The 25,348-nt window shown below is 36.4% G+C and overlaps 1 protein-coding gene across 2 annotated transcripts; it reads left to right on the forward strand.

Annotated features, from left to right (window-relative positions):
- The first annotated feature begins 447 nt into the window (after positions 1 to 447).
- LOC139861925 (uncharacterized) lies at positions 448 to 15,725 on the forward strand. Of its 2 annotated transcripts, XM_071850447.1 has the most exons (8): positions 448 to 680; positions 6,830 to 7,114; positions 7,576 to 7,635; positions 7,723 to 7,932; positions 13,741 to 13,859; positions 14,256 to 14,353; positions 15,080 to 15,204; positions 15,283 to 15,725. In XM_071850447.1, the coding sequence occupies exons 1-8, from the start codon at positions 504 to 506 to the stop codon at positions 15,442 to 15,444; spliced, it is 1,236 nt and encodes a 411-aa protein (XP_071706548.1). In that variant the 5' UTR covers positions 448 to 503; the 3' UTR covers positions 15,445 to 15,725. The 2 variants fall into 2 exon arrangements, with proteins under 2 accessions (XP_071706548.1, XP_071706549.1); XM_071850448.1 differs by lacking the exon at positions 7,723 to 7,932.
- Positions 15,726 to 25,348: the final 9,623 nt, after the last annotated feature.

Here is a 25,348-nt window from a genome sequence, read left to right on the forward strand (position 1 = left end):
CTTAATTTTAAAACTTTGACTTCAAATATTTTTATTTGTGTTATGTAGTATTTGTTGAAATTTATATGAATGAATTCGGTTAAAATGTATTTTAATTGGTATAAGTTTCATCAAATATTATATAACACAAACAAAAATGTCGGAAATCAAAATTATAGAAGTAAGACCTTGAAAAGTCAAATGAGACGGAGGGAGCATAAAAATATATATATTTATTAAATCAGAAAAATCACTAATTGGTTGAAAAAAAAGTGACAATTTTTATTTTTTGCGTGAGAAGTTCAACTGACAAACTGACCGTCCATCAATTTTTGTCAGTTGTTCATGTAATCTAACGGATGAAACTAACCCATGGTTATATGCGGTTTAAGGGGGTGTGGGTTTAATGATTACAAATCAGCAAGCAACAAGCAGTGCAATCTTTTTTTTTTTTTACCAGCAAATAGCAGTGCAATCTATCTATCTATTTTTGAATAATAACACCAGCTTAATACTCGTCAGAAATGAGTGGAGGATTAGCTTCATCATGGATTTCAGGTACTTTTCTATTGCAATCATCATCGATCTCTACATGCAGAGGTGGTGCCACGTGTCGATCTGATTTCAGACCACCAAAAGACCTCAAATTTGTACTCCATGATGCGCTCGATTCTTCTGGATTCAACACCACTTATGCTAGGGTTTGTATTCCTTTTCTTCCTTTATCATCTCAGTTTCTTCTTCTTATTGTTGACTAATTTGTTAGTTTGATGTTGACTTGTTATCGTAGCTAATTGCAAGATACAAAAATTGCAAATGTTTACTCCTAATTTTATATATGCTTACAATATAAGCATTCTCTTTTAGCTCCATTGATGAAAATGATTTGATTTGTTCAATATGCCAAGCAGATGATTAGAAGTTTATATGCATACAATTTAGGTCTTGTAGTAGTCTTGTAGATGCATACAACTTAATTGTGTGTTTGAAGATTTTACACTAAGGAATTATAACTTTTATAATAAGTAATACTCTGAAATTGCGTTGTAAACGAACTGAATTAACACGAAAGGGGCTTGTTCATTTTTGTTTAAATTAACAGAACATATAACCGACACGATTACGTGATAAAGGAACAGACTCTTGTGTTCATGTTAGTTCGAATTAGTTTGTTAAGATGAAAAACGAACATGAATGTATACAAAGTAATAATAAAAAACAAACATTGACTGTTAATTAACCTTCAAGACCATATCACCAAACATTCAAGAAATTTAATTAATAAACTATATGTGTATAGCTATGTTGATTGATTAAATTAAATGAACAAAAAATCTTGCTCGTGTTATCTTGTTGACTAAGTTGAAGCACGTAAACGAACTTCTCCTCCAAACAGTCCACTAAACATTCAATTCGTGCACATTCTTATGTTCTAGGCGTGGACATCACGAGTAATTATGAATTACATAATTTCTTATACGTAATGATTGCTGATGAGATTTATTAGTTTCTGTTACAATACATAAGACATACGTATACACATTTAATGTTAGTAGGTAGTCGGTGCAATTAATGTAGTTAGTTGGGTTGCTGCATTTATTGGGCAGTAAGGTCTTGTATCTCGGGTCTATAAATATCCTCGTTGTATCTTGTAAATAAGTATCAATCAAGAGAGATGAAATTACAGAGAGTTTAGATGTTTGTAGATGTTAAATTTCATGGTATCAGAGCAGAGCGTACCTATGAGTGTTTGAGTCTGGTCTGTAAGTCACCACCACCACCATAACCACCCACTGCCGATATCACTTCTGTCTCCAAATTGAACCATTTCGAAGTCACTTTCAGATCTCACCACCCCCGCCAAACGTCCCAGAAGGTCCCGAATTGTATATCTGAAAAATACGAAAAACTTCCGGCCGCCATAAGCCATCCCACGCGCCGCCTATCACCGCCAGTCGCCGCCCACTCGCCGGCGCGTGAAGGCGCGTGGATAACTCTCCACCGCCGGTTCTCTTTTCCGATCATCAGTCTCGTGATTCCGATCATCTGTCCGGAATATTTCTCCGATTGCTCGTGATTCTCTCTGTCGGTATTTTTTTGGTGATTCTCTCTGTCGAGTTCTCTATCTCTCTTAAAGTATATTTACCAAATATCTCTCTCTTTTTCTGTCTGCAGGGTTATCCATCACTTAATAGATATTTATTAAAGTATCCCACTACTAATAGATATTTATTAAAGTATCTCTCTTTCTGTCGCTTAATAGATATTTTTTATTAAAGTATCTCTCTTTCTTAAAGTATTCCACTACTAAGTGTCTGCAGTTTATAACCGAAATAGATATTTATTTATTTACCAAATAGCTTAAAGTATATTTATCAGTATCTTTTAATATTTATTTTAAGCTATATTTTAATTTAATTTTATTTCCAGGAAAAAAAAAAATTAGCGATGAAAAGAAAATAGATGGTAATTTAAGCGAGACTATTCCTATTGCAGCCCTTTTGACCGACAATAAACTTAATGGGTCTAACTTCTTTGAATGGAGTAAGACAATCCGTGTATACCTTGGAGCATGGGAAAAGCTTCTCATCTTACTTCCGAACCTCCTAAAGATGATACACGGGATCTGTGGCTACAAAATGACGCCAGACTCTTTCTTCAAATTATGAATTCCATTGAATCTTCGGTTACTTCGTTGGTAAATCATTGTATGTAAAAGAGCTTATGGAGTATCTCGATTTTCTATATTCTGGAAAGAGCAATATCTCTAGAATATTTAATGTGTGCAAATCTTTTCATCGCGGTGAACAACACGATCGATCTTTAATGGCTTATGTTATGGAATTTAAGAAAACATATGAGGAGTTTAACTCTGTGATGCCTTTGAGTGCTGATATTAAGACTATGCAGACACAACGTGAGCAAATAGCGGTCATGAGCTTTCTAACTGGTTTACGACCAGAACATGATGCTATTAAGTCCCAGTTTTTGAACGAGTCTACAATTCCCTCTCTTCAAGAAACATTTGCTCGTGTCCTCCGTCACGAGGATGTTAAAACACCTCAAGTTTCTGAGCACAACACTGCTCTTGTCAGTCGTGGAGGATTTAGAGGAGGGAGGTCTCGTGGAGGCTATCGAGGAAGTTATCGAGGAAGTTATCGAGGAAGTTCAAGAGGAGGCCATACTGATAGAATAACGGAAGAACCCACTAATTCTGGTGTGGAGTGTTTTTATTGTCATGAACTTGGACATACTAAACGATTTTGCAAGAAATTGCAAACTCAAAATATGAGGAATAATCTCTCAGCACATGCTGCATCTTCAACTGTTGTAAATGGTGAATCTGTGAAACCTACTACTTCAACCGTTGCTTTTGCCGAAACAGGTAATGACACGTGTCTCTTATCATCAGCCTCCAAATGGGTCATTGATTCTGGTGCCTCGGATCATATGACAGGTAATAACCATCTTTACTCTGACTTCAATACACACTCATCGTATGTCACAATTGCAAATGGTACCACCTCCCCTGTTCTTGGTTCCGGCACTATCAACCTCACCCCATCTATATCTTTATCATCCGTTTTGTGTCTGCCCAATTTCTCATTTAACCTGCTATCCGTCAGCAAACTTATTCGTGACTTAAATTGTGTAGCCTTACTGTTTCCTGACTCTTGTATCTTTTAGGATCTCTCGACGAAACAGATTATTGGTAAAGGACGGGTATCTGATGGACTTTACATACTTGAAACTACAACAAAAATTCCCCGGTCATTAGTTTGCTCAAAGTCATCCTCTCCTTTTATGATGCATTGTCGGTTAGGTCATCCTTCTTTACAGAATCTGAAGAAACTATGTTCTAAGTTTTCCGGTTTATCCTCTTTATATTGTGAGTCTTGTCAGTTCGCTAAGCATCAACGAGTCCACTTAAGTCCTAGAGTCAATAAGCGGGCTGCGTCCCCATTTGAATTAGTACATTCTGATGTTTGGGGTCCGTGTTCTGTGACATCAAAATCTGGTTTTAAATATTTTGTTACTTTTATTGATGACTACTCTCGTGTTACATGGCTTTATTTAATGAAAAGTCGCTCGGAAGTGTTTAATCATTTTTGTTCCTTTGTTGCTGAAGTAAAAACACAATTTCATACTTCTGTTCTAACTCTGAGAAGTGATAACGCAAAAGAATTTTTCTCAGAGTCATTTAAATCATATATGCTACAAGAAGGTATCCTGCATGAGTCATCATGTGTTGATACACCAGCACAAAATGGGGTTGCGGAACGGAAAAATAGACACCTTCTTGAGGTGGCCCGGGCACTATTATTTCAAATGAATGTTCCAAAACCTTTTTGGGCTGATGCCGTATCAACTGCGTGCTTTCTTATAAATCGCATGCCGTCTGAAGTTCTTAATGGTGATATTCCATATAGTATCATATTTCCTACAAAATCCTTGTTTCCAATCGAGCCTAAGATATTTGGTAGCACTTGTTTTGTTCGAGACACCCAACCTCACCTAACCAAATTAGATCCTAAATCTATTAAGTATGTCTTTCTAGGATACTCTCGTCTTCAGAAAGGGTATAGATGCTTTTCACCAACTCTCCAACGCTATGTTGTTTCCAGAGATGTCCCATTTCAAGAAGAATTACCGTTCTTTCCCACAACCATTTCTCGCAATCATGAGGAGAGTGATGACTTATTGAGATATAGCATGGAAGTTCCCACACCAGATCCCACACCAGATCCCACACCATCAGAACAAACTGACCATTTTCAATATATATACAGTCGACGACCCCGTCCTACATCAGTGCCCGCTCCTGAGCCACAGTCATCGTCGGTAGATCCTCCCGGTGAGTCACCGAGTAATGTTTCTAGTGATATTCATGATACTCAATCTTCCGATTCTGATTCTGATATACCGATTGCTCTTCGAAAAGGCAAACGTAAGTGTACTTATCCTATTGCTTCCTTTGTCTCTTATGATAAATTGTCCGTCTCTTCTCGTGCTTTTGTTGCCACTTTAGACTCTGCCTCCAAGCCGAAAACTGTTGGTGAAGCTTTGGCTCATTCTAGATGGCGTGCTACTATGATTGAGGAAATGAATGCACTCGATCATAATGGCACCTGGGCATTAGTTAACTTACCTGTTTCTAAAAAAGCAATTGGTTGTAAGTGGGTCTTCACGGTAAAGGTTAATCCTGATGGTTCTTTGGCACGATTGAAAGCTCGTTTAGTTGCTAAGGGATATGCTCAAACATATGGGGTGGATTATTCTGAGACCTTTTCTCCTGTTGCTAAACTCACATCTATCAGATTATTCATTTCTTTAGATGCTACATATCAATGGACACTTCACCAACTTGATGTGAAAAATGCTTTTTTACATGGAGATTTGCAAGAAGTCTATATGGAGCAACCACCTGGGTTTGTTGCTCAGGGGGAGTCTGGTAAAGTATGCAAATTACGAAAAGCAATTTACGGTTTGAAGCAATCTCCTCGCGCCTGGTTCGGAAAATTCAATTTGGTAGTTAGAAACTTTGGCCTAAGAAGAAGTGCATATGATCACTCCGTATTCTTCGCTTCATCAAACTCTGGGTGCATCTTGCTTGTTGTTTATGTGGATGACATTGTAATTACTGGGAGTGATAAAGAAGGAATTCACAGGTTAAAAACATTCTTAAGTACTCAATTTCAAACGAAGGACCTTGGTCCTTTGAAATATTTTCTCGGTATTGAAGTCTCTCGAAATAAAAGAGGTATTTTCTTATCTCAGAGAAAGTATTGTCTTGATGTGCTCAGTGATTCTGGGATGATTAATGCAAAAACTTGTGAAACACCAATGATACCTAGTATAAAGTTATAAACTGACGAAGAAGAACTTCTTATGAACCCAGAAAAATATAGAAGGATTGTTGGCAAGCTAAATTATCTTACTCTCACCCGTCCTGATATTGCTTTCCCGGTGAGTGTTGTTAGTCAGTTCTTGTCATCTCCGAGAACCTCACATTGGGATGCTGTCACTCATATCTTAAAGTACTTAAAAGGTACACCTGGTCGTGGTCTTTTATACCAGAATCATGGTCATCACACTATTGAGGAATTTTCTGATGCTGATTATAATGGTGATCCTGTAACTAAACGGTCTACAACTGGTTATTGTGTCTTTGTTGGAGGAAATCTTGTATCTTGGAAAAGTAAGAAACAAAATGTGGTATCTCGTTCAAGTGCGGAATCTGAGTATCGAGCCATGGCCCAGACAACTTATGAACTTATTTGGGTTCGTAACCTTCTTAGCGAGATTGGTTTTGCTCAGTCCGAACCAATGAATCTGTGGTGTGATAACAAAGCAGCCATTCATATTGCAAGCAACCCCGTCTTCCATGAAAGGACCAAACATATTGAAGTTGACTGTCATTTTACTCGAGAAAAGTTAGAAGAAGGAATTATTCAAACACCTCATATCAAAAGTAATGAACAGTTGGCTGACTTATTTACCAAAGCATTACCTAGAAATTGTATCCGTCAGTTTTGTGACAAGCTGGGCATGATCAATATCTATGCTCCAACTTGAGGGGGAGTGTTACAATTCATAAGACATACGTATACACATTTAATGTTAGTAGGTAGTCGGTGCAATTAATGTAGTTAGTTGGGACGGTGCAATTAATGTAGTTAGTTGGGTTGCTGCATTTATTGGGCAGTAAGGTCTTGTATCTCGGGTCTATAAATATCCTCGTTGTATCTTGTAAATAAGTATCAATCAAGAGAGATGAAATTACAGAGTTTAGATGTTTGTAGATGTTAAATTTCAGTTTCATTTGTTTGAATGTGATGTACTACAACAGGAAGCACGAGAGGAATTTCGCGCACAAATCGGCAAGTTGTCTAACATGGAGAGGGAATCAAGCATAGTCGTTAATGGAGCAGTTGATTTAGGGAAAACAGCCCTTTATATAGCAGCAGAAGACGACTCTCTCATTTCTCATTCGTCCGTACCACTTCCTGTTGATGCATTTATTACGAGATTAGATGATCTTATTATGGACTACTGCACACGTTACAGTTCGTCATTTGGATCATCACCTGATACGTTTCTTCAATGTCTAGAGAGATACATGTATGTTGATAAGGTACATCCAACTCTAAACTCCGAATTTATGGCCGATATAATTAAAATGATATTTCCTTTTGAAACTTAAATACACTTTTGGATAACAACCTATAACAACTAATTAACTTTCATGACTTTTGACAAATTTTTTTTACTTTCAGACATGATATAAGGTAATTTGTGTTGGTTAGCTGATCAAATTATGATATGAGCCGCTAGTTTGCTTAAAAGTATCCCAAATGAAACATTTTGAAAGTGTACACTTTTTTTAGTGCAGATAAAATGTATTGCCCAAACACAGTAATCAGAACAAAGTTCGTTACTTTTTATGGAATTTTCTAATTTTTCTATGAAAATGTTAGGTATTATTTGTTTTTCAGACTGCAGATCTTATTATGTCTTATGTCTGCGCGTCTCCAGACGTTTTTACTGCATGGGATTTTTAATTTTGTCAATCTCGTGTTACGTGAATAAATTTAGGGGTTTCGAAGGGCCAACTCAAGCAACCAATTGGAGCAACGAGCAGTTTATCTTCATTCAGTAAGTAGACACCTTTCGTTAAAACTTTAACCACAGATTTATTAAAATTCCTTCAAAACAGTAAAGTGTTATTCAATGCATTGTCAGGTTTTGACCCATCGAGTGGGGTCAATGTCAATGCTTTCTCTGATATATTCAGAGATACTGAAAATGCTACGTTTATGGGGTCTCATTAATTTCGATGTCGAAATTTCTTCCCCGAATGATTCATATGGTTCTCCTAAAGGATATCATAAGCAAAAGTCTACCGAGTCTGATCAGCAACATATTGTGACAACTGAATCCCTGTTACTGAAGGTGGCTCCTGTCTTTTATGTTGACATATTGACCTGCAGGTTCATCTACTAATTTTTCGTTATTATGGTATTTTATGAAAAAAAATCAACTGCTCTTTTTGGCGAGCCGGTTTAAACAATATGTGATTTGTCATTTGTATCATAAGTTCATACAAGGAAGTTTTGTATGTATGTAGCTATGTATGATTGTATACACACAAACACATACATCTGAATACAGGTAAATTTTTCACATGCAAACACACACATATGAATATCTATAGGCTGAAAGGAGAGGGACTAAAACATATATCACGACCAAGGTTCCTAAAATTGTTACTCGGGTAGTAATTGTTGGACCAATCTTGACATAAAGTAATAGTTAGAGGTTTATTTTGTGAAATTATATCTCAAATGGATTTGAGGAGGTGGAACATGTGAACGGATAACAAGTGGGCTAGCCGTCATTGTTTTCAATTTTGCTTCTTCCTTGACTTTTCTACTTTATTCTAGACTTGACTATCCTAGATGATTCTAGACTTGGTTATCCGAGATTATTCTAGACTAGACTTGATTAACTTAATGGATAAGGTTAATCAACTATAAATAGGGATGTAATAAGGAGATTGTAATAGGAGTTTTTCTATAATTGGAGAAGGATTTCCAATAAGTTCTTGTTCTTATATTTTACTATTCTGTCTTCATAATCTGGTACCAAATTTCTTCAATTGGTATCAGAGCTGAGTTACAAAAGGGATCGTGTTGTTGATCAAAAGGACTAGATCAATCACCAGATTCTAAGACAGAAAAATACGAGCGTCGATCGAAGACCAGATTCATGGGGGATATTATCAATACCTCGGATGCAATCAAGGATACCAGCCATCTTACGTTCCAGTGCCCTATCCTAACTGCGACCAATTATCCCATCTGGTCGCTTAGGATCAAAGCGATTTTTAAGGCACATGGAATCTGGGAATCAATTGAACCTGGAACTGATGTCGATCAGAAAAAGGATAATGCTGCAATCGCTTATCTGTATCAGTCTTTACCTGAAGACTTGATTCTTCAAGTTGCAGGTTGCACCCATGCGAAGGAAATCTGGGATGCAATCAAGACCCGTCACCTTGGAGTTGAACGAGTGATGGAGGCTAGGCTTCAAACTCTTAAAGCTGAATTTGAAGCAGCAAGGATGAAAGATAACGAAAAAATTGATGATTTTGCAGCAAAACTTTCTGGAATTGCCTCAAAATCAGCTGCACTTGGAACCGTCATTGAGGAAACCACGTTGGTGAGAAAAATATTAACTGCCATACCAGAAAAATTCTTAAATATGGCAGCCACTATCGAACAACTGGTTGATCTCAAAACGGTGAAATTCCAGGAAGTTGTGGGTAGGCTAAAAGCTTACGAAGAACGAACCAGTCTAAAGACTACAAATAACAGCCATGACCAACTTCTGTTGTCCTATGAAGGATGTGACTCAAGAAAGAAAAGGGAAAACAACTTTGGTCGAGGTCGAGGGAATGGCCAAGACACCCGGGGTAGGGGCCGAGGTCGTGGACAGTTTGGTGGTCGAGGAAGGGTTCAGGCCGCGGACAAAACTTTTTTGCTAGTAGACAAATAACTGAAAACTTAACTAAAGATCGATCAAAGCTGCAGTGTTTTCGATGTGATGCATTTGGACACTTCTCATCGGATTGTCCAACACGAAAGAAAAGAGAACAAGCAAATTTGACTCAAGCTAGATCAACCGAACTACCAGTGGCTAATGATGACAGACCTGCACTATTGATGTCCGTAGCCAATCAAAGAAGCGAGAAGGAAGTAATTCATCTAAGTGAAAAGAAGGTTTTTCCAGCAAAGTATGAGTCACATGATGGTGGAGAAAACATGTGGTACTTAGATACTGGAGCAACAAACCACTTGACAGGAAACAAAGGACTGTTTTCAAAACTTGATACGGATATTGGTGGTACAGTGAGATTTGGGGATAACTCGTGTGTGGATATAGAAGGAAGAGGATCTATTCTTTTAACATGTAAGAATGGTGAACAACGTTTGTTGACCGACATACTTTATATCCCATACTTAAAGACTAACATATTTAGTCTTGGGCAAGCTGAAGAAGGGGGTTGTGTAATCTTGATCAAACATGGTTTCTTATATATGTTTGAGGTAGATGGATCGCTGCTAATGAAGGTTCAAAGGTCCCCTAATCGGTTGTATAAAATTAATCTCGAGGTTGGGACACCAATCTGTTTACATGCCAAGATTGATGATCCAGCATGGTTGTGGCATGCCCGTCTCGGTCATGTGAACTTTGATACAATAAAGCGGCTAGGGACCAACAATCTAGTGGATGGAGTGCCGGTTATTGATCACCCTACACAGATGTGTGAAGCATGTTTAGCAGGGAAACATTCACGACAAAGTTTTCCTGTCCAGACGACTTTTAGAGCCCAAAATCCACTGGAACAGGTTTATGCAGACCTGTGCGGACCCATATCCCCTGCCACCCAAGCGGGAAACAAGTACGTTATGCTGATTGTTGATGATCACAGCAGGTTTATGTGGTCTTTCATGTTAAAAACCCAAGGAGAGGCATTTGAGCAATTCAAGAAATTCAAGGCGATTGCTGAAAATCAATATGGAAGGAAAATAAAGGTCCTTAGAACTGATCGGGGAGGAGAATTTACATCCAACGAGTTCAATCAGTATTGTGATTATGCTGGAATCACAAGACAGTTGACTGCACCTTACACGCCACAGCAGAATGGTATCGTTGAAAGGCGAAATCGAATAGTGATGAGCACAACAAGGAGTATTCTTAAAGCAATGGATATGCCACAAAGTTTCTGGGCTGAAGCAGTACGTCACTCGGTTTATATTCTAAACAGGTTGCCCACGAAGATTCTGAAAAATCAAACACCATATGAGGCTTTAAAAGGAAGAAGACCAAATCTTGATCATTTACGGGTGTTTGGATGTGTTGGATATGTGAAAGTACCTTCAGATCAAGTAAAAAAACTTGATGACAGAAGTATTCCTATGGTTTATTTAGGAACTGAACCAGGAACTAAGGCACATCGTATGTATGATCCCGAGAAGATGAAAATAGTAATAAGTCGAGATGTGGAATTTGATGAAGCACGCAAATGGGATTGGCATTCTGGAGTAGAATACAATCAAGAACCTAATCACAAAGGAGAATTCGTGATACATATAAACCCCGGTGAAGTTTTCTCGGCTGATCAAAATTCCGAAAATGGGCCTACTGAACCAGGCAGCCCAAGTAGCTCATATAGCCCACAAAGCGGTAACTCCTCAAGTCAAGGAAGATCGACCAATGAGGAAAGCATAACCCATTCTGATGTTAGCATTCCTGAAACAACAGTAAAACAACGAGGACCTATGCTGTCTCGTCTCCCGACAGATACAGTCAATGAGTCAGATCCATCTATGGCAGAAGAGGAGACATATGATGATACACCACCACGAGGTTGGAAAAATCAAAGTGATATATATGATCTTCTTACTGAAGGAGAACCAACAAATTTCAGGGAAGCTACAAGATATAAAGAATGGCAGCAAGCTATGGAAGGTGAAATAGCTTCCATTGAAAGGAATAATACTTGGGAGTTAATGGATCTACCCCAAGGACACCGACCTATTGGACTAAAATGGGTATACAAAATTAAAAGGGATGCAAAAGGAAATGTCGCACGACATAAAGCACGGCTAGTTGCCAAAGGCTACATCCAGACACATGGTGTAGACTTTGACGACCCGTAGCTAGACTTGAGACTGTTAGACTTATTCTAGCTTTGGCAGCCCAAAGAGGGTGGGATGTTCATCACCTAGATGTTAAAACAGCATTTCTACACGGTGACCTCAAGGAAGAAGTCTTCGTATCTCAACCGGAAGGTTTTGTGATAAAGGGGAAGGAACAAAAGGTGTACAGACTGTCAAAGGCTCTCTATGGCCTGAAGCAAGCCCCACGTGCTTGGAATACAAAATTAGATGGAGTTCTAAAGGAATATGGATTTCGAAGGTGTAAGCTTGAACAAGCTGTATACACAAAAAGAACACAAGAAGGATCACTTTTGGTAGGAATTTATGTTGATGATTTGATTGTAACGGGTAATAACCTGGAGAAAATCAAACAATTCAAAAGACAAATGGAAGATAAATTCGAGATGAGTGATCTGGGCTTACTTTCTTATTATCTCGGACTCGAAGTAATACAAGGCATAGATGGAATAAAAATTCATCAATCAAGATATGCTAAAAGAATCCTAGAGGAAGCAGGAATGTGGGAGTGCAATTCCACCAAATATCCAATGGGACCAGGTGTGAAGTTGATGAAAGATGATGGCAGCAAATGTGTTGATGCAACTGAATACCGGAAAACAATTGGATGCCTTCGGTATTTAACTCATACACGGCCGGATCTTGCATACTCGGTGGGATATGCAAGTAGGTATATGCAAACTCCTAAAATTACTCATCTTCAAGCTGTTAAGCAAATTCTCAGGTACTTGAAAGGTACAGTAGACCTGGGTATTCACTATCGAAGGAATGGTAGCAATAACCTACTTGGATTTAGTGACAGCAGCTTCTCGGTGGACCCAGATGATGGAAAGGGTACTACTGGATTAGTGTTCTACTTTGATGATGGACCTATTGCTTGGAATTCACAAAAACAACAAACAGTGGCCTTATCATCCTGCGAAGCAGAATTTATGGCTGCTACTGCAGCAGCTTGTCAAGCAATATGGTTAAGGGGACTCTTAGCTGAAATAACTGGAAGAAAAGAAGAACAAGTCGTGATCAAAGTTGATAATAAGTCAGCAATATCATTGATGAAAAATCCGGTATTTCATGGAAGAAGTAAGCATATCGACACACGGTATCATTTCATACGAGAATGTGTTGAAATGGAGAAGATTAAAGTTGAACACATCAGTTGGGATCAACAACGGGCTGATATTCTTACAAAAGCATTGCCGAAGTTAAAGTTTGCTGAAATGAGAGAGATTCTTGGGGTTCAAAGGATTGAAGACTCAAAGAAATAAATGATTACTCAAGGTCAAGATTGGGGGGGTCATTGTTGGACCAATCTTGACATAAAGTAATAGTTAGAGGTTTATTTTGTGAAATTATATCTCAAATGGATTTGAGGAGGTGGAACATGTGAACGGATAACAAGTGGGCTAGCCGTCATTGTTTTCAATTTTGCTTCTTCCTTGACTTTTCTACTTTATTCTAGACTTGACTATCCTAGATGATTCTAGACTTGGTTATCCTAGATTATTCTAGACTAGACTTGATTAACTTAATGGATAAGGTTAATCAACTATAAATAGGGATGTAATAAGGAGATTGTAATAAGAGTTTTTCTATAATTGGAGAAGGATTTCCAATAAGTTCTTGTTCTTATATTTTACTATTCTGTCTTCATAATCTGGTACCAAATTTCTTCAGTAATCGATCAGGACTTTTTTTGGGAGTAATTGGCAACTCGGAGAGTACTCTGGGAGTAATTGGATGTTGACCATGTTTGACTTTGACCAATTTGGACGTGTTTGACCGATTTTCGGAGCAATCACGAGTTTTGGCCAAGTAATCCCTGTTGACCGAGTTTTGACTGATTACTCGGCCTGAACTTATAACCGAGTACTCGGCGAGTTTTTCCGAGTTCTGCAACAGTGATCACGACTAGAAAGTTAGGGTTGATCCATGCACAAATATAAATGTTGTTCTTTTTTTTTCTTTTTTTCTTTTTTTCTGATTCATGCACAAATATAAATGTTAATTTTCTGTGCAGATTTTGAGGGACTTGAAATATGCTTTCTGGCCATTTCAAGTTGACCAAAGTAAAAGTCCGTTTCTTAGAGCTGCAGAGGCTGCAAACTGCTCTGATAGATCAAGGGACGTTGACAAAAGGTCTGTAATATATATATGGGTGGATATATATTGTATTCTAGCTGTGATGGGTCGAAAGGGTAGACTAAAAAATTAATTGAACGGAAACTGCTCAAATAGATTAAAAGCCACCTAAATTAAATTTTTCTATGCAAAAAAAACCCAGTCTTGTTCAAATATGGATGATGATTTTGAAAATAATGTAATCTTTATTATATGTGACGCAAATGGTCACCATCTATTTGTAAAATTTAATTTGTGGATAAATAAAAATTTGCTGGGAAAACCAAAGTAGCTGACACGTTATTACTTGGTACCGTCCGACCGATCCACTCATTTTGTCACTTCTGACCTCTGATTTTACTGTCCGGCCCACTCCTTTGTCTACTGTGACAACCTTTTATTTGACCACCACAGTGGCTTGGAACTTGCATCTGCAAAGGCTGCTAGGCATAGGCTTGAACGTGGAGTTTGGACCAGTGTTCGCTTTGGGGATATAAGGCGTGCACTCTCTGGTATGCAGTTTATCGTGTCTTTCTCATTATACTGAAGAATTGCTGTAATATATGAACATATTTTGTCTAACTATCGATTTTGCGTTCAGATGCGTTAGATGTGACTTCAAAATAGCCATGCTCTTTGCATCATTAGTTGTACCTTTTGATTCAAATTTCGCTAGTTTATTGAGAAACATCTAGTAGTTGTAACTTTCAAATTGTTGTGGTATTATTAGAGATTTAGAGGTGGTAAATTGGGCAGGTCCTGCAAGTTAAAACATGTTTGGGTCAAAACGGGTAAGTTTTATTATGAATTGAGCCGGGGAGGGCCAATCACTCTTCCATGCCATCTATGTTTTTTTAAATAATTAATGTGATAAAAATCATTACTAAATATATTCATCCTCAAAAAATAATATAGTATACTACGTATAATTTATTAGAACATCCTTCGAAGAAAAAAGAACTATATTACGAGGTTTTACACGTTTAGATCCTTTGAGTAAATTTCGACTTGTTAAACCCATTTTTATTTTAGCCAAGTGTTTCAATTTAAGCATTTGACCTGTTATAGAAAACGTATAACCCAAATCAACCCATTTACATGTACAGGATTAAAATTTCCACCTCTAGCTTTAATGCTTTTCAATATCGATCTCACAAATTCGTACTCTACTTAAACCTTAAGAAATAGGTTTGATGTAAATCGTTTTATGCTTGGATGTTTCCTTTTTCCTCGTATAGCATGTGAGCGGCTCATTATTCTAGAAGCTGATTCTACGGAACTAAGAGATTATGGTGTTCTTCTGTATCATTGTGGATTCTACAATGAATCTTTACAATACCTCAAATTATATCAAGATATTGAGGTACACCATTCTACCCCCTTTGGCAATTAACTCAAATTATGACACGTAATTTTTATTTACACGAATCATTCATTGCAGAAATCTGTGCCATTAACGCAATCATCATATTCAGTCACAAAACTGGAGGAAGATGCCGTAGAAAAGTTAATCATTCGACTTAACCTAATCTCGATGGAAGATGATTGGACTAGACCTTCATCTATTGCAAGTTCTCTATACAACAACACCGATCCGTGGTAACAAACATAGGATGAAATGCTCATCATATGATGAATCTTGGCTTACATCATCATGACATGTGTATCATTGAGTTGATGTATACGTGGCTGCGAAATCCCCTTTGGGAACTATAGAGTTTGACGATTTACTTGATACATGTATGCCGCTGTGTTCTTTTAGGTGGTACATAAATGTAGATGTTTGTTCTTATCTTTGAACATATACTATGTATGTATACTGTAAAAACATGGTACATAGACACACAGAGGTTGAGATTATCTTATGCTTGTAAATATTGTATATTGCAACTCTTGTAAACTCAATATCATTTAGAATTGTTTGCGTAGAGACTGTATCTCAATCATTTTTTCTTCCTGGGTTCATAGCGGTTTAAGTGGTGACTGGTTCGTGCCTTTGGTCCCGAACTTATAACCATTATACCACTATATACATATATGAACTTATATATTCTCAGATATTTCGTACTGTAGTCATTGATAAACAAATAACCTAATATCTTTTACTATGTTCCGATGCCTTCCATGGAATTTTTTTTTAGATAAGCGAGGAAACCCTCCTATGAACGAGCACATTGGCTCCCTCATTAAAGGTAAAACCTCGGGTAATCAAGCCTCCCGAGCGCGAGACCTGGTACCGGGTGAATTGCGCATTATGCGCACCCTCTAGTCACACTCTTTTTTTAACAATTTGGCATAGCCAGGAATTGAACCCGGGTGGTGTGCCTCATTGGGCAACTCGGTGGCCACTCAGGCAAGCCTGAATGGTTAAAAAACATAAGACGTGAAAAAGTTTAAAATTGTGCCAAGCACGGGAAAAAGTTGAAAATGATTACTGGATAACTCAGTTAAATCACATAGATCCGAGTAAAAAAATTCCGTCCGTGCCCCGAGTAATAGAAATCTCTTGCGTGTATATTTGTCGGATCGTGTGTTTGTGGGATACTCTACTCATGTCTCAAATTCTTGGTCTTTGTTCTTACTTAAGTCATGTGTCAGTTTCTTCTTAGTATCTACGTGATGCAAAAGTAAAAAATTTAGTCTGTCACTTACAAAATAGGAATTGGTTATTATTGTACTACGTAGTATACAAACCATCATCTCATCATTCATTAATATTGCACAAAATTACGCTAAATTCTTGTGGTTTCCCCCATATAATTAAAACATACGAAAAAAATAAATATTTTAAAAATGTATGTACTCCATGTTATATCACTTGCACCATCCACACCTTTTTATTTATTTATTCATCAAATTAAACTTTGAAAAATATAAAGTGAACCTTTATCTTCCCATTTTTTCAACGGAGATAGAGGTTTCTTGACAATCTGTGATTCAGGATAAACTCAAAGATATACTATACAATTTAAATGGTGTTATAATTCAGTAGGCTTATAACTACCTTTAGTGACGTGTTATAATTCAGTAGGCTTATTATAACTACCTTTAGTGACGTGTTATAATTCAGTAGGCTTATAACTACATTTATTGACGTGGTTTTTGACTGTGGACTATTGATAATTATTAGAAGATATATATATATATATATATATATATATATATATATATATATATATATATATATATATATATATATATATATATATATATATATATATATATATAGAGAGAGAGAGAGAGAGAGAGAGTATGAAATATACTAGTATATATCACAAGTGCAAGTTTACAAGTTTACATCGTTCCATATTTATACTATAATAATTTACTGTACAAATAGTAATAATATTGAAATATTCGTCATCCATTATTGACTTTGAAATCATAACACTCCCCATTGGATGACATTTTATTAGAGCGTAACTAGTACTGCCTCGTTAAAACCCTTACTAAAGAAAACCCAGTGGAAAAAAAAAAACTTTAGCTAAGGGAAAAAGAGTGCAGCATTGAGTTGACTCCCCCTCAAGTAGACATCGTTTGAGTTGTTACATCTTTCGAACATGTCTCATGCCAATATTATGAACGTGTGTTTTAAAAGTAGCAGTTGGAAGTGCTTTGGTAAAAAAATCAGCAGAGTTTTTACTGGATTGAACATATCTCATTTCAATCTAGTTGTCCTTAATGAGATCTTGAGTGTATGATAAGAATTTAGGAGGTATGTGTTTTGTCCGATCACTTTTGATATACCCTTCTTTCATCTGTGCTATGCAAGCTGCATTATCTTCATAGATAGTTGTTGGGCTTTTATCGCGTTCTAGTCTACAAGAATCAGTAATGAGTTGTGTCATTGATCTCAACCAAAAACATTCCCGAGTGGCTTCATGTAATGCAATCACTTCGACATGATTTGATGATGTTGCAACAAGTGTTTGTTTTTGAGAACGCCATGATATTGCGGTACTTCCATTTAGGAATACATATCCAGTTTAAGATTTAGCTTTATGTGGATTAGATAAATAACCTGCATCTGCATAACCAACTAAATCTTGTTTTGAATCGTTAGAATAAAATAATCCCAAATCATCAGTTCCTCAAAGGTAGCGAAATATGTGTTTGATACCATTCCAGTGTCTTTTGGTAGGAGCTGAGTTGAACCTTGCTAACAAATTCACTGCAAAAGAAATGTCAGGTCTTGTACAATTTGTAAGATACATAAGAGCTTCAATTGCACTAAGATATGGTACTTCTGGTCCCAGGATATCTTCATGATCTTCACAAGGACGAAATGGATCAGTGTCAACATTAAGTGATCTAACAACCATAAGAGTACTTAATGGTTTTGCCTTGTCCATATTAAAACGTTTTAAAATCTTTTCTATATAAGTTGTTTGATGTACAATTAAACCATTAGGCATATGCTCAATCTGCAAACCAAGGCAATACTTGGTTTTTCCGAGATCTTTCATTTCAAATTCTTTCTTTAGAAGTTGAATGGCTTCATGGATCTCTTTATTTGTACCTATGATATTAAGATCATCGACATAAACGGCTATGATTGAAATGTCCCGTTCATATTGATTATAAACTTTCCATATTAATTGATTTCGTTACATGGTTTTGACCTCTACATGAGACGTTTTTCAAAGACTGCATTCATTTTTAAAACAACCATAACCTTTATTTTATCAATAAAGGTTTTAAAAAAAACATTACGTAGATTATCAAATAATGATAATCTAAAATATACTGATTACACACGACCATTACATAATGGTTTACAATAGAAATATATTACATCGACATATGTTTCTTGAAATGCAGTTTTTACACAATATCATACAAACATGGACTTCAAATCTTGTCCTTATATTAGTATGCAACAGCGGAAGCTCTTAATATTCACCTGAGAATAAACATGCTTTAAACGTCAACAAAAAATGTTGGTGAGTTATAGGTTTAACCTATATATATCAAATCGTAACAATAGACCACAAGATTTCATATTTCAATACACATCCCATACATAGAGATAAAAATCATTCATATGGTGAACACCTGGTAACCGACATTAACAAGATGCATATGTAAGAATATTCCCATCATTCCGGGACACCCTTCGGATATGATATAAATTTCGAAGTACTAAAGCATCCAGTACTTTGGATGGGGTTTGTTAGGCCCAATAGATCTATCTTTAGGATTCGCGTCAATTAGGGTGTTTGTTCCCTAATTCTTAGATTACCAGACTTAATAAAAAGGGGCATATTCGATTTTGATAATTCAACCATAGAATGTAGTTTCACGTACTTGTGTCTATTTTGTAAATCATTTATAATACCTGCATGTATTCTCATCCCAAAAATATTAGATTTTAAAAGTGGGACTATAACTCACTTTCACAGATTTTTACTTCGTCGGGAAGTAAGACTTGGCCACTGGTCGATTCACGAACCTATAACAAATATGTACATATATATCAAAGTATGTTCAAAATATATTTACAACACTTTTAATACATTTTGATGTTTTAAGTTTATTAAGTCAGCTGTCCTCGTTAGTAACCTACAACTAGTCGTCCACAGTTAGATGTACAGAAATAAATCAATATATATTATCTTGAATCAATCCACGACCCAGTGTATACACATCTCAGGCTAGATCACAACTCAAAGTATATATATTTTTGAAATCAACCTCAATCCTGTATAGCTAACTCCAACATTACTGCATATAGAGTGTCTATGGTTGTTCCAAATAATATATATACATGGGTCGATATGATATGTCAAAACATTTGCATACGTGTCTATGGTATCCCAAGATTACATAATATATTAGAATACATGTATAATACAATATAAGTTAGCTAGGATATGATTTGTATAGAATTGTTAATATTTCCCGTAGCTACAAAAATCAAAAAATATCCAATCTTGTTTTACCCATAACTTCTTCATTTTAATTCCGTTTTGAGTGAATCAAATTACTATGGTTTTATATTGAACTCTATTTTATGAATCTAAACAGAAAAAGTATAGGTTTATAGTAGGAAATATAAGTTACAAGTCGTTTTTGTAAGAGGTAGTCATTTCAGTCGAAAGAACGACGTCTTGATGACCATTTTGAAAAACATACTTCCACTTTGAGTTTAACCATGATTTTTGGATATAGTTTCATGTTCATAAGAAAAATAATTTTCCCAGAAGAACAACTTTTAAATCAAAGTTTATCATAGTTTTTAATTATCAAACCCAAAACAGCCAGCGGTGTTACTACGACGGCATATGTCCAGTTTTACGATGTTTTTCGTGTTTCCAGGTTTTAAATCATTAAGTTAGCGTATAATATAGATATAGAACATATGTTTAGTTGAATTTAAAATTCAAGTTAGAAGGATTAACTTTTGTTTGCGAACAAGTTTAGAATTAACTAAACTATGTTCTAGTGATTTCAAGTTTAAACCTTCGAATAAGATAGCTTTATATGTATGAATCGAATGATGTTATGAACATCATTACTACCTCAAATTTTGTGGATAAACCTACTGGAAAAGAGACAAATGGATCTAGCTTCAAAGGATCTTGGAAGGCTTGAAAGTTCTTGAAGTAGAATCATGACACGAAAACAAGTTCAAGTAAGATTTCTACTCGAAATAAGATTGTTATAGTTATAGAAATTGAATCAAAGTTTGAATATGAGTATTACCTTATATTAGAAAGATATCTTACTGTAAATAAAAAAGATTTCTTGAGGTTGGATGATCACTCTACAAGATTGGAAGTAAGCTAGCAAACTTGGAAGTATTCTTGATTTTATGAAACTAGAACTTGTAGAATTTATGAAGAACACTTAGAACTTGAAGATAGAACTTGAGAGAGATCAATTAGATGAAGAAAATTGAAGAATGAAAGTGTTTATAGGTGTTTTTGGTCGTTGGTTTATGGATTAGATATAAAGGATATGTAATTTTGTTTTCATGTAAATAAGTCATGAATGATTACTCATATTTTTGTAATTTTATGAGATATTTCATGCTAGTTGTCAAATGATGGTTCCCACATGTGTTAGGTGAATCACATGGGCTGCTAAGAGCTGATCATTGGAGTGTATATACCAATAGTACATACATCTAAAAGTTGTGTATTGTACGAGTACGAATACGGGTGCATACGAGTAGAATTGTTGATGAAACTGAACGAGGATGTAATTGTAAGCATTTTTGTTATGTAGAAGTATTTTGATAAGTGTCTTGAAGTCTTTCAAAAGTGTATGAATACATATTAAAACACTACATGTATATACATTTTAACTGAGTCGTTAAGTCATCGTTAGTCGTTACATGTAAGTGTTGTTTTGAAACCTTTAGGTTAACGATCTTGTTAAATGTTGTTAACCTAATGTTTATAATATCAAATTAGATTTTAAATTATTATATTATCATGATATTATGATGTATGAATATCTCTTAATATGATATATATACATTAAATGTCGTTACAACGATAATCGTTACATTTATGTCTCGTTTCAAAATCATTAAGTTAGTAGTCTTGCTTTTACATATGTAGTTCATTGTTAATATACTTAATGATATGTTTACTTATCATAATATCATGTTAACTATATATATATATCCATATATATGTCATCATATAGTTTTTACAAGTTTTAACGTTCGTGAATCACCGGTCAACTTGGGTGGTCAATTGTCTATATGAAACCTATTTCAATTAATCAAGTTTTAACAAGTTTGATTGCTTAACATATTGGAAACACTTAATCATGTAAATAACAATTTCATTTATTATATATATAAACATGGAAAAGTTCGGGTCACTACAGTACCTACCCGTTAAATAAATTTCGTCCCAAAATTTTAAGCAGTTGGAGGTGTTGACGTATCTTCTGGAAATAAATGCGGGTATTTCTTCTTCATCTGATCTTCTCATTCCCAGGTGAACTCGGGTCCTCTACGAGCATTCCATCGAACCTTAAAAATTGGTATCTTGTTTTGCTTAAGTCTTTTAACCTCACGATCCATTATTTTGACGGGTTCTTCGATGAATTGAAGTTTTTCGTTGATTTGGATTTCATCTAACGGAATAGTGAGATCTTCTTTAGCAAAACATTTCTTCAAATTCGAGACGTGGAAAGTGTTATGTACAGCCGCGAGTTGTTGAGGTAACTCAAGTCGGTAAGCTACTGGTCCGACACGATCAATAATCTTGAATGGTCCAATATACCTTGGATTTAATTTCCCTCGTTTACCAAATCGAACAACGCCTTTCCAAGGTGCAACTTTAAGCATGACCATCTCTCCAATTTTAAATTCTATATCTTTTCTTTTAATGTCAGCGTAGCTCTTTTGTCGACTTTGGGTGGTTTTCAACCGTTGTTGAATTTGGACGATCTTCTCGGTAGTTTCTTGTATTATCTCCGGACCCGTAATCTATCTATCCCCCACTTCACTCCAACAAATTAGAGACCTGCACTTTCTACCATAAAGTGCTTCAAACGGCGCCATCTCAATGCTTGAATGGTAGCTGTTGTTGTAGGAAAATTCTGCTAACGGTAGATGTCGATCTCAACTGTTTCTGAAATCAATAACACATGCTTGTAGCATGTCTTCAAGCGTTTGTATCGTCCTTTCGCTCTATCCATCAGTTTGTGGATGATAGGTAGTACTCATGTCTAGACGAGTTCCTAATGCTTGCTGTAATATCTGCCAGAATCTTGAAATAAATCTGCCATCCCTATCAGAGATAATAGAGATTGGTATTCCATGTCTGGAGACGACTTCCTTCAAATACAGTCATGCTAACTTCTTCATCTTATCATCTTCTTTTATTGGCAGGAAGTGTGCTGATTTGGTGAGACGATCAACTATTACCCAAATAGTATCAAAACCACTTGCAGTCCTTGGCAATTTAGTGATGAAATCCATGGTAATGTTTTCCCATTTTCATTCCGGGATTTTGGGTTGTTGAAGTAGACCTGATGGTTTCTGATGCTCAGCTTTGACCTTAGAACACGTCAAACATTCTCCTACGTATTTAGAAACATCGGCCTTCATATCCGGCCACCAAAAATGTTTCTTGAGATCCTTGTACATCTTCCCCGTTCCAGGATGTATTGAGTATCTGGTTTTATGAGCTTCTCTAAGTACCATTTCTCTCATATCTCCAAATTTTGGTACCCAAATCCTGTCAGCCCTATACCGGGTTCCGTCTTCCCGAATATTAAGATGCTTCTCCGATCCTTTGGGTATTTCATCCTTTAAATTTCCCTCTTTTAAAACTCCTTGTTGCGCCTCCTTTATTTGAGTAGTAAGGTTATTGTGAATCATTATATTCATAGATTTTACTCGAATGGGTTCTCTGTCCTTCATGCTCAAGGCGTCGGCTACCACATTTGCCTTCCCCGGGTGGTAACGAATCTCAAAGTCGTAATCATTCAACAATTCAATCCACCTACGCTGCCTCATATTCAGTTGTTTCTGATTAAATATGTGTTGAAGACTTTTGTGGTCAGTATATATAATACTTTTGACCCCATATAAGTAGTGCCTCCAAGTCTTTAATGCAAAAACAACCGCGCCTAATTCCAAATCATGCGTCGTATAATTTTGTTCGTAAATCTTCAATTGTCTAGACGCATAAGCAATTACTTTCATTCGTTGCATTAATACACAACCGAGACCTTGCTTTGAGGCATCACAATATATCACAAAATCATCATTCCCTTCAGGTAATGACAATATAGGTGCCGTAGTTAACTTTTTCTTCAATAACTGAAACGCTTTCTCTTATTCATCCTTCCATTCAAATTTCTTCCCTTTATGCGTTAATGCAGTCAAGGGTTTTGCTATTCTGGAAAAGTCTTGGATGAACCTTCTATAGTAACCAGCTAGTCCTAAAAACTGGCGTATGTGTTTCGGAGTTTTCGGGGTTTCCCACTTTTCAACAGTTTCTATCTTTGCCGGATCCACCTTAATACCTTCTTTGTTCACTATGTGACCGAGGAATTGAACTTCTTCCAACCAACATGCACACTTTGAAAACTTAGCGTACAATTCTTCCTTCCTCAATACTTCTAACACCTTTCTCAAATGTTCACCGTGTTCTTGGACAGTCTTTGAGTAAATAAGTATGTCATCAATGAAAACAATGACAAACTTGTCAAGGTATGGTCCACACACTCGGTTCATAAGGTCCATGAACATAACTGGTGCATTAGTTAAACCAAACGGCATGATAATAAACTCGTAATGACCGTAACGTGTTCTGAAAGCAGTCTTTGGAATATCATCTTCTTTCACCCGCATTTGATGATACCCAGAACGTAAGTCAATCTTTGAATAAACAGACGAGCCTTGTAGTTGATCAAATAAGTCGTCGATTCTCGGTAGTGGGTAGCGGTTCTTGATGGTAAGTTTGTTCAACTCTCGGTAGTCGATACACAACCTGAATGTACCATCTTTCTTCTTGACAAACAAAACAGGAGCTCCCCACGGTGATGTGCTTGGTCGAATGAAACCACTCTCTAAAAGTTCTTGTAATTGGCTCTGAAGTTCCTTCATTTCGCTAGGTGTGAGTCTATATGGAGCACGAGCTATTGGTTCAGCTCCCGGTATAAGGTCTATTTGAAATTCAACCGATCGGTGTGGAGGTAGTCCCGGTAATTCTTTTGGAAACACATCGGGAAATTCTTTTGCGACAGAAATATCATTGATGTTCTTTTCTTCGGAATTGACTTTCTCGACGTGTGCTAGCACAGCATAGCAACCTTTTCTTATTAGTTTTTGTGCCTTCAGGTTACTAATAAGATTTAACTTTGCGTTGCTCTTTTCTCCGTACACCATTAAGGGTTTTCCTTTTTCTCGTATAATGCAAATTGCATTTTTGTAACAAACGATCTCTGCTTTCACTTCTTTCAACCAGTCCATACCGATTATCACATCAAAACTCCCTAACTCTATTGGTATCAAGTCAATCTTAAATGTTTCGCTAACCTGTTTAATTTCTCGATTCCGACATATATTATCTGCTGAAATTAATTTACCATTTGCTAATTCGAGTAAAAATTTACTATCCAAAGGCGTCAATGGGCAACTTAATTTAGCACAAAATTCTCTACTCATATAGCTTCTATCCGCACCCGAATCAAATAAAACATAAGCAGATTTATCGTCAATAAGAAACGTACCCGTAATAAGCTCTGGGTCTTCCTGTGCCTCTGCCGCATTAATATTGAAAACTCTTCTGCGGCCTTGTCCATTCGTGTTCTCCTGGTTCGGGAAATTTCTAATAATGTGGCCCGGTTTTCCACATTTATAACAAACTACATTGGCATAACTTGCTCCAACACTACTTGCTCCGCCATTACTCGTTCCGACACCATTTGTTCCTTTCGTTCTATTAACCCCTGGTCCGTAGACCTCACACTTTGCCGCGCTATGACCATTTCTTTTGCACTTGTTGCAAAATTTGGTGCAGAACCCCGAGTGA

The sequence above is a fragment of the Rutidosis leptorrhynchoides genome, chromosome 8 (assembly GCF_046630445.1).
Source record: "Rutidosis leptorrhynchoides isolate AG116_Rl617_1_P2 chromosome 8, CSIRO_AGI_Rlap_v1, whole genome shotgun sequence".
NCBI classification, from domain to species: Eukaryota; Viridiplantae; Streptophyta; class Magnoliopsida; order Asterales; family Asteraceae; genus Rutidosis; species Rutidosis leptorrhynchoides.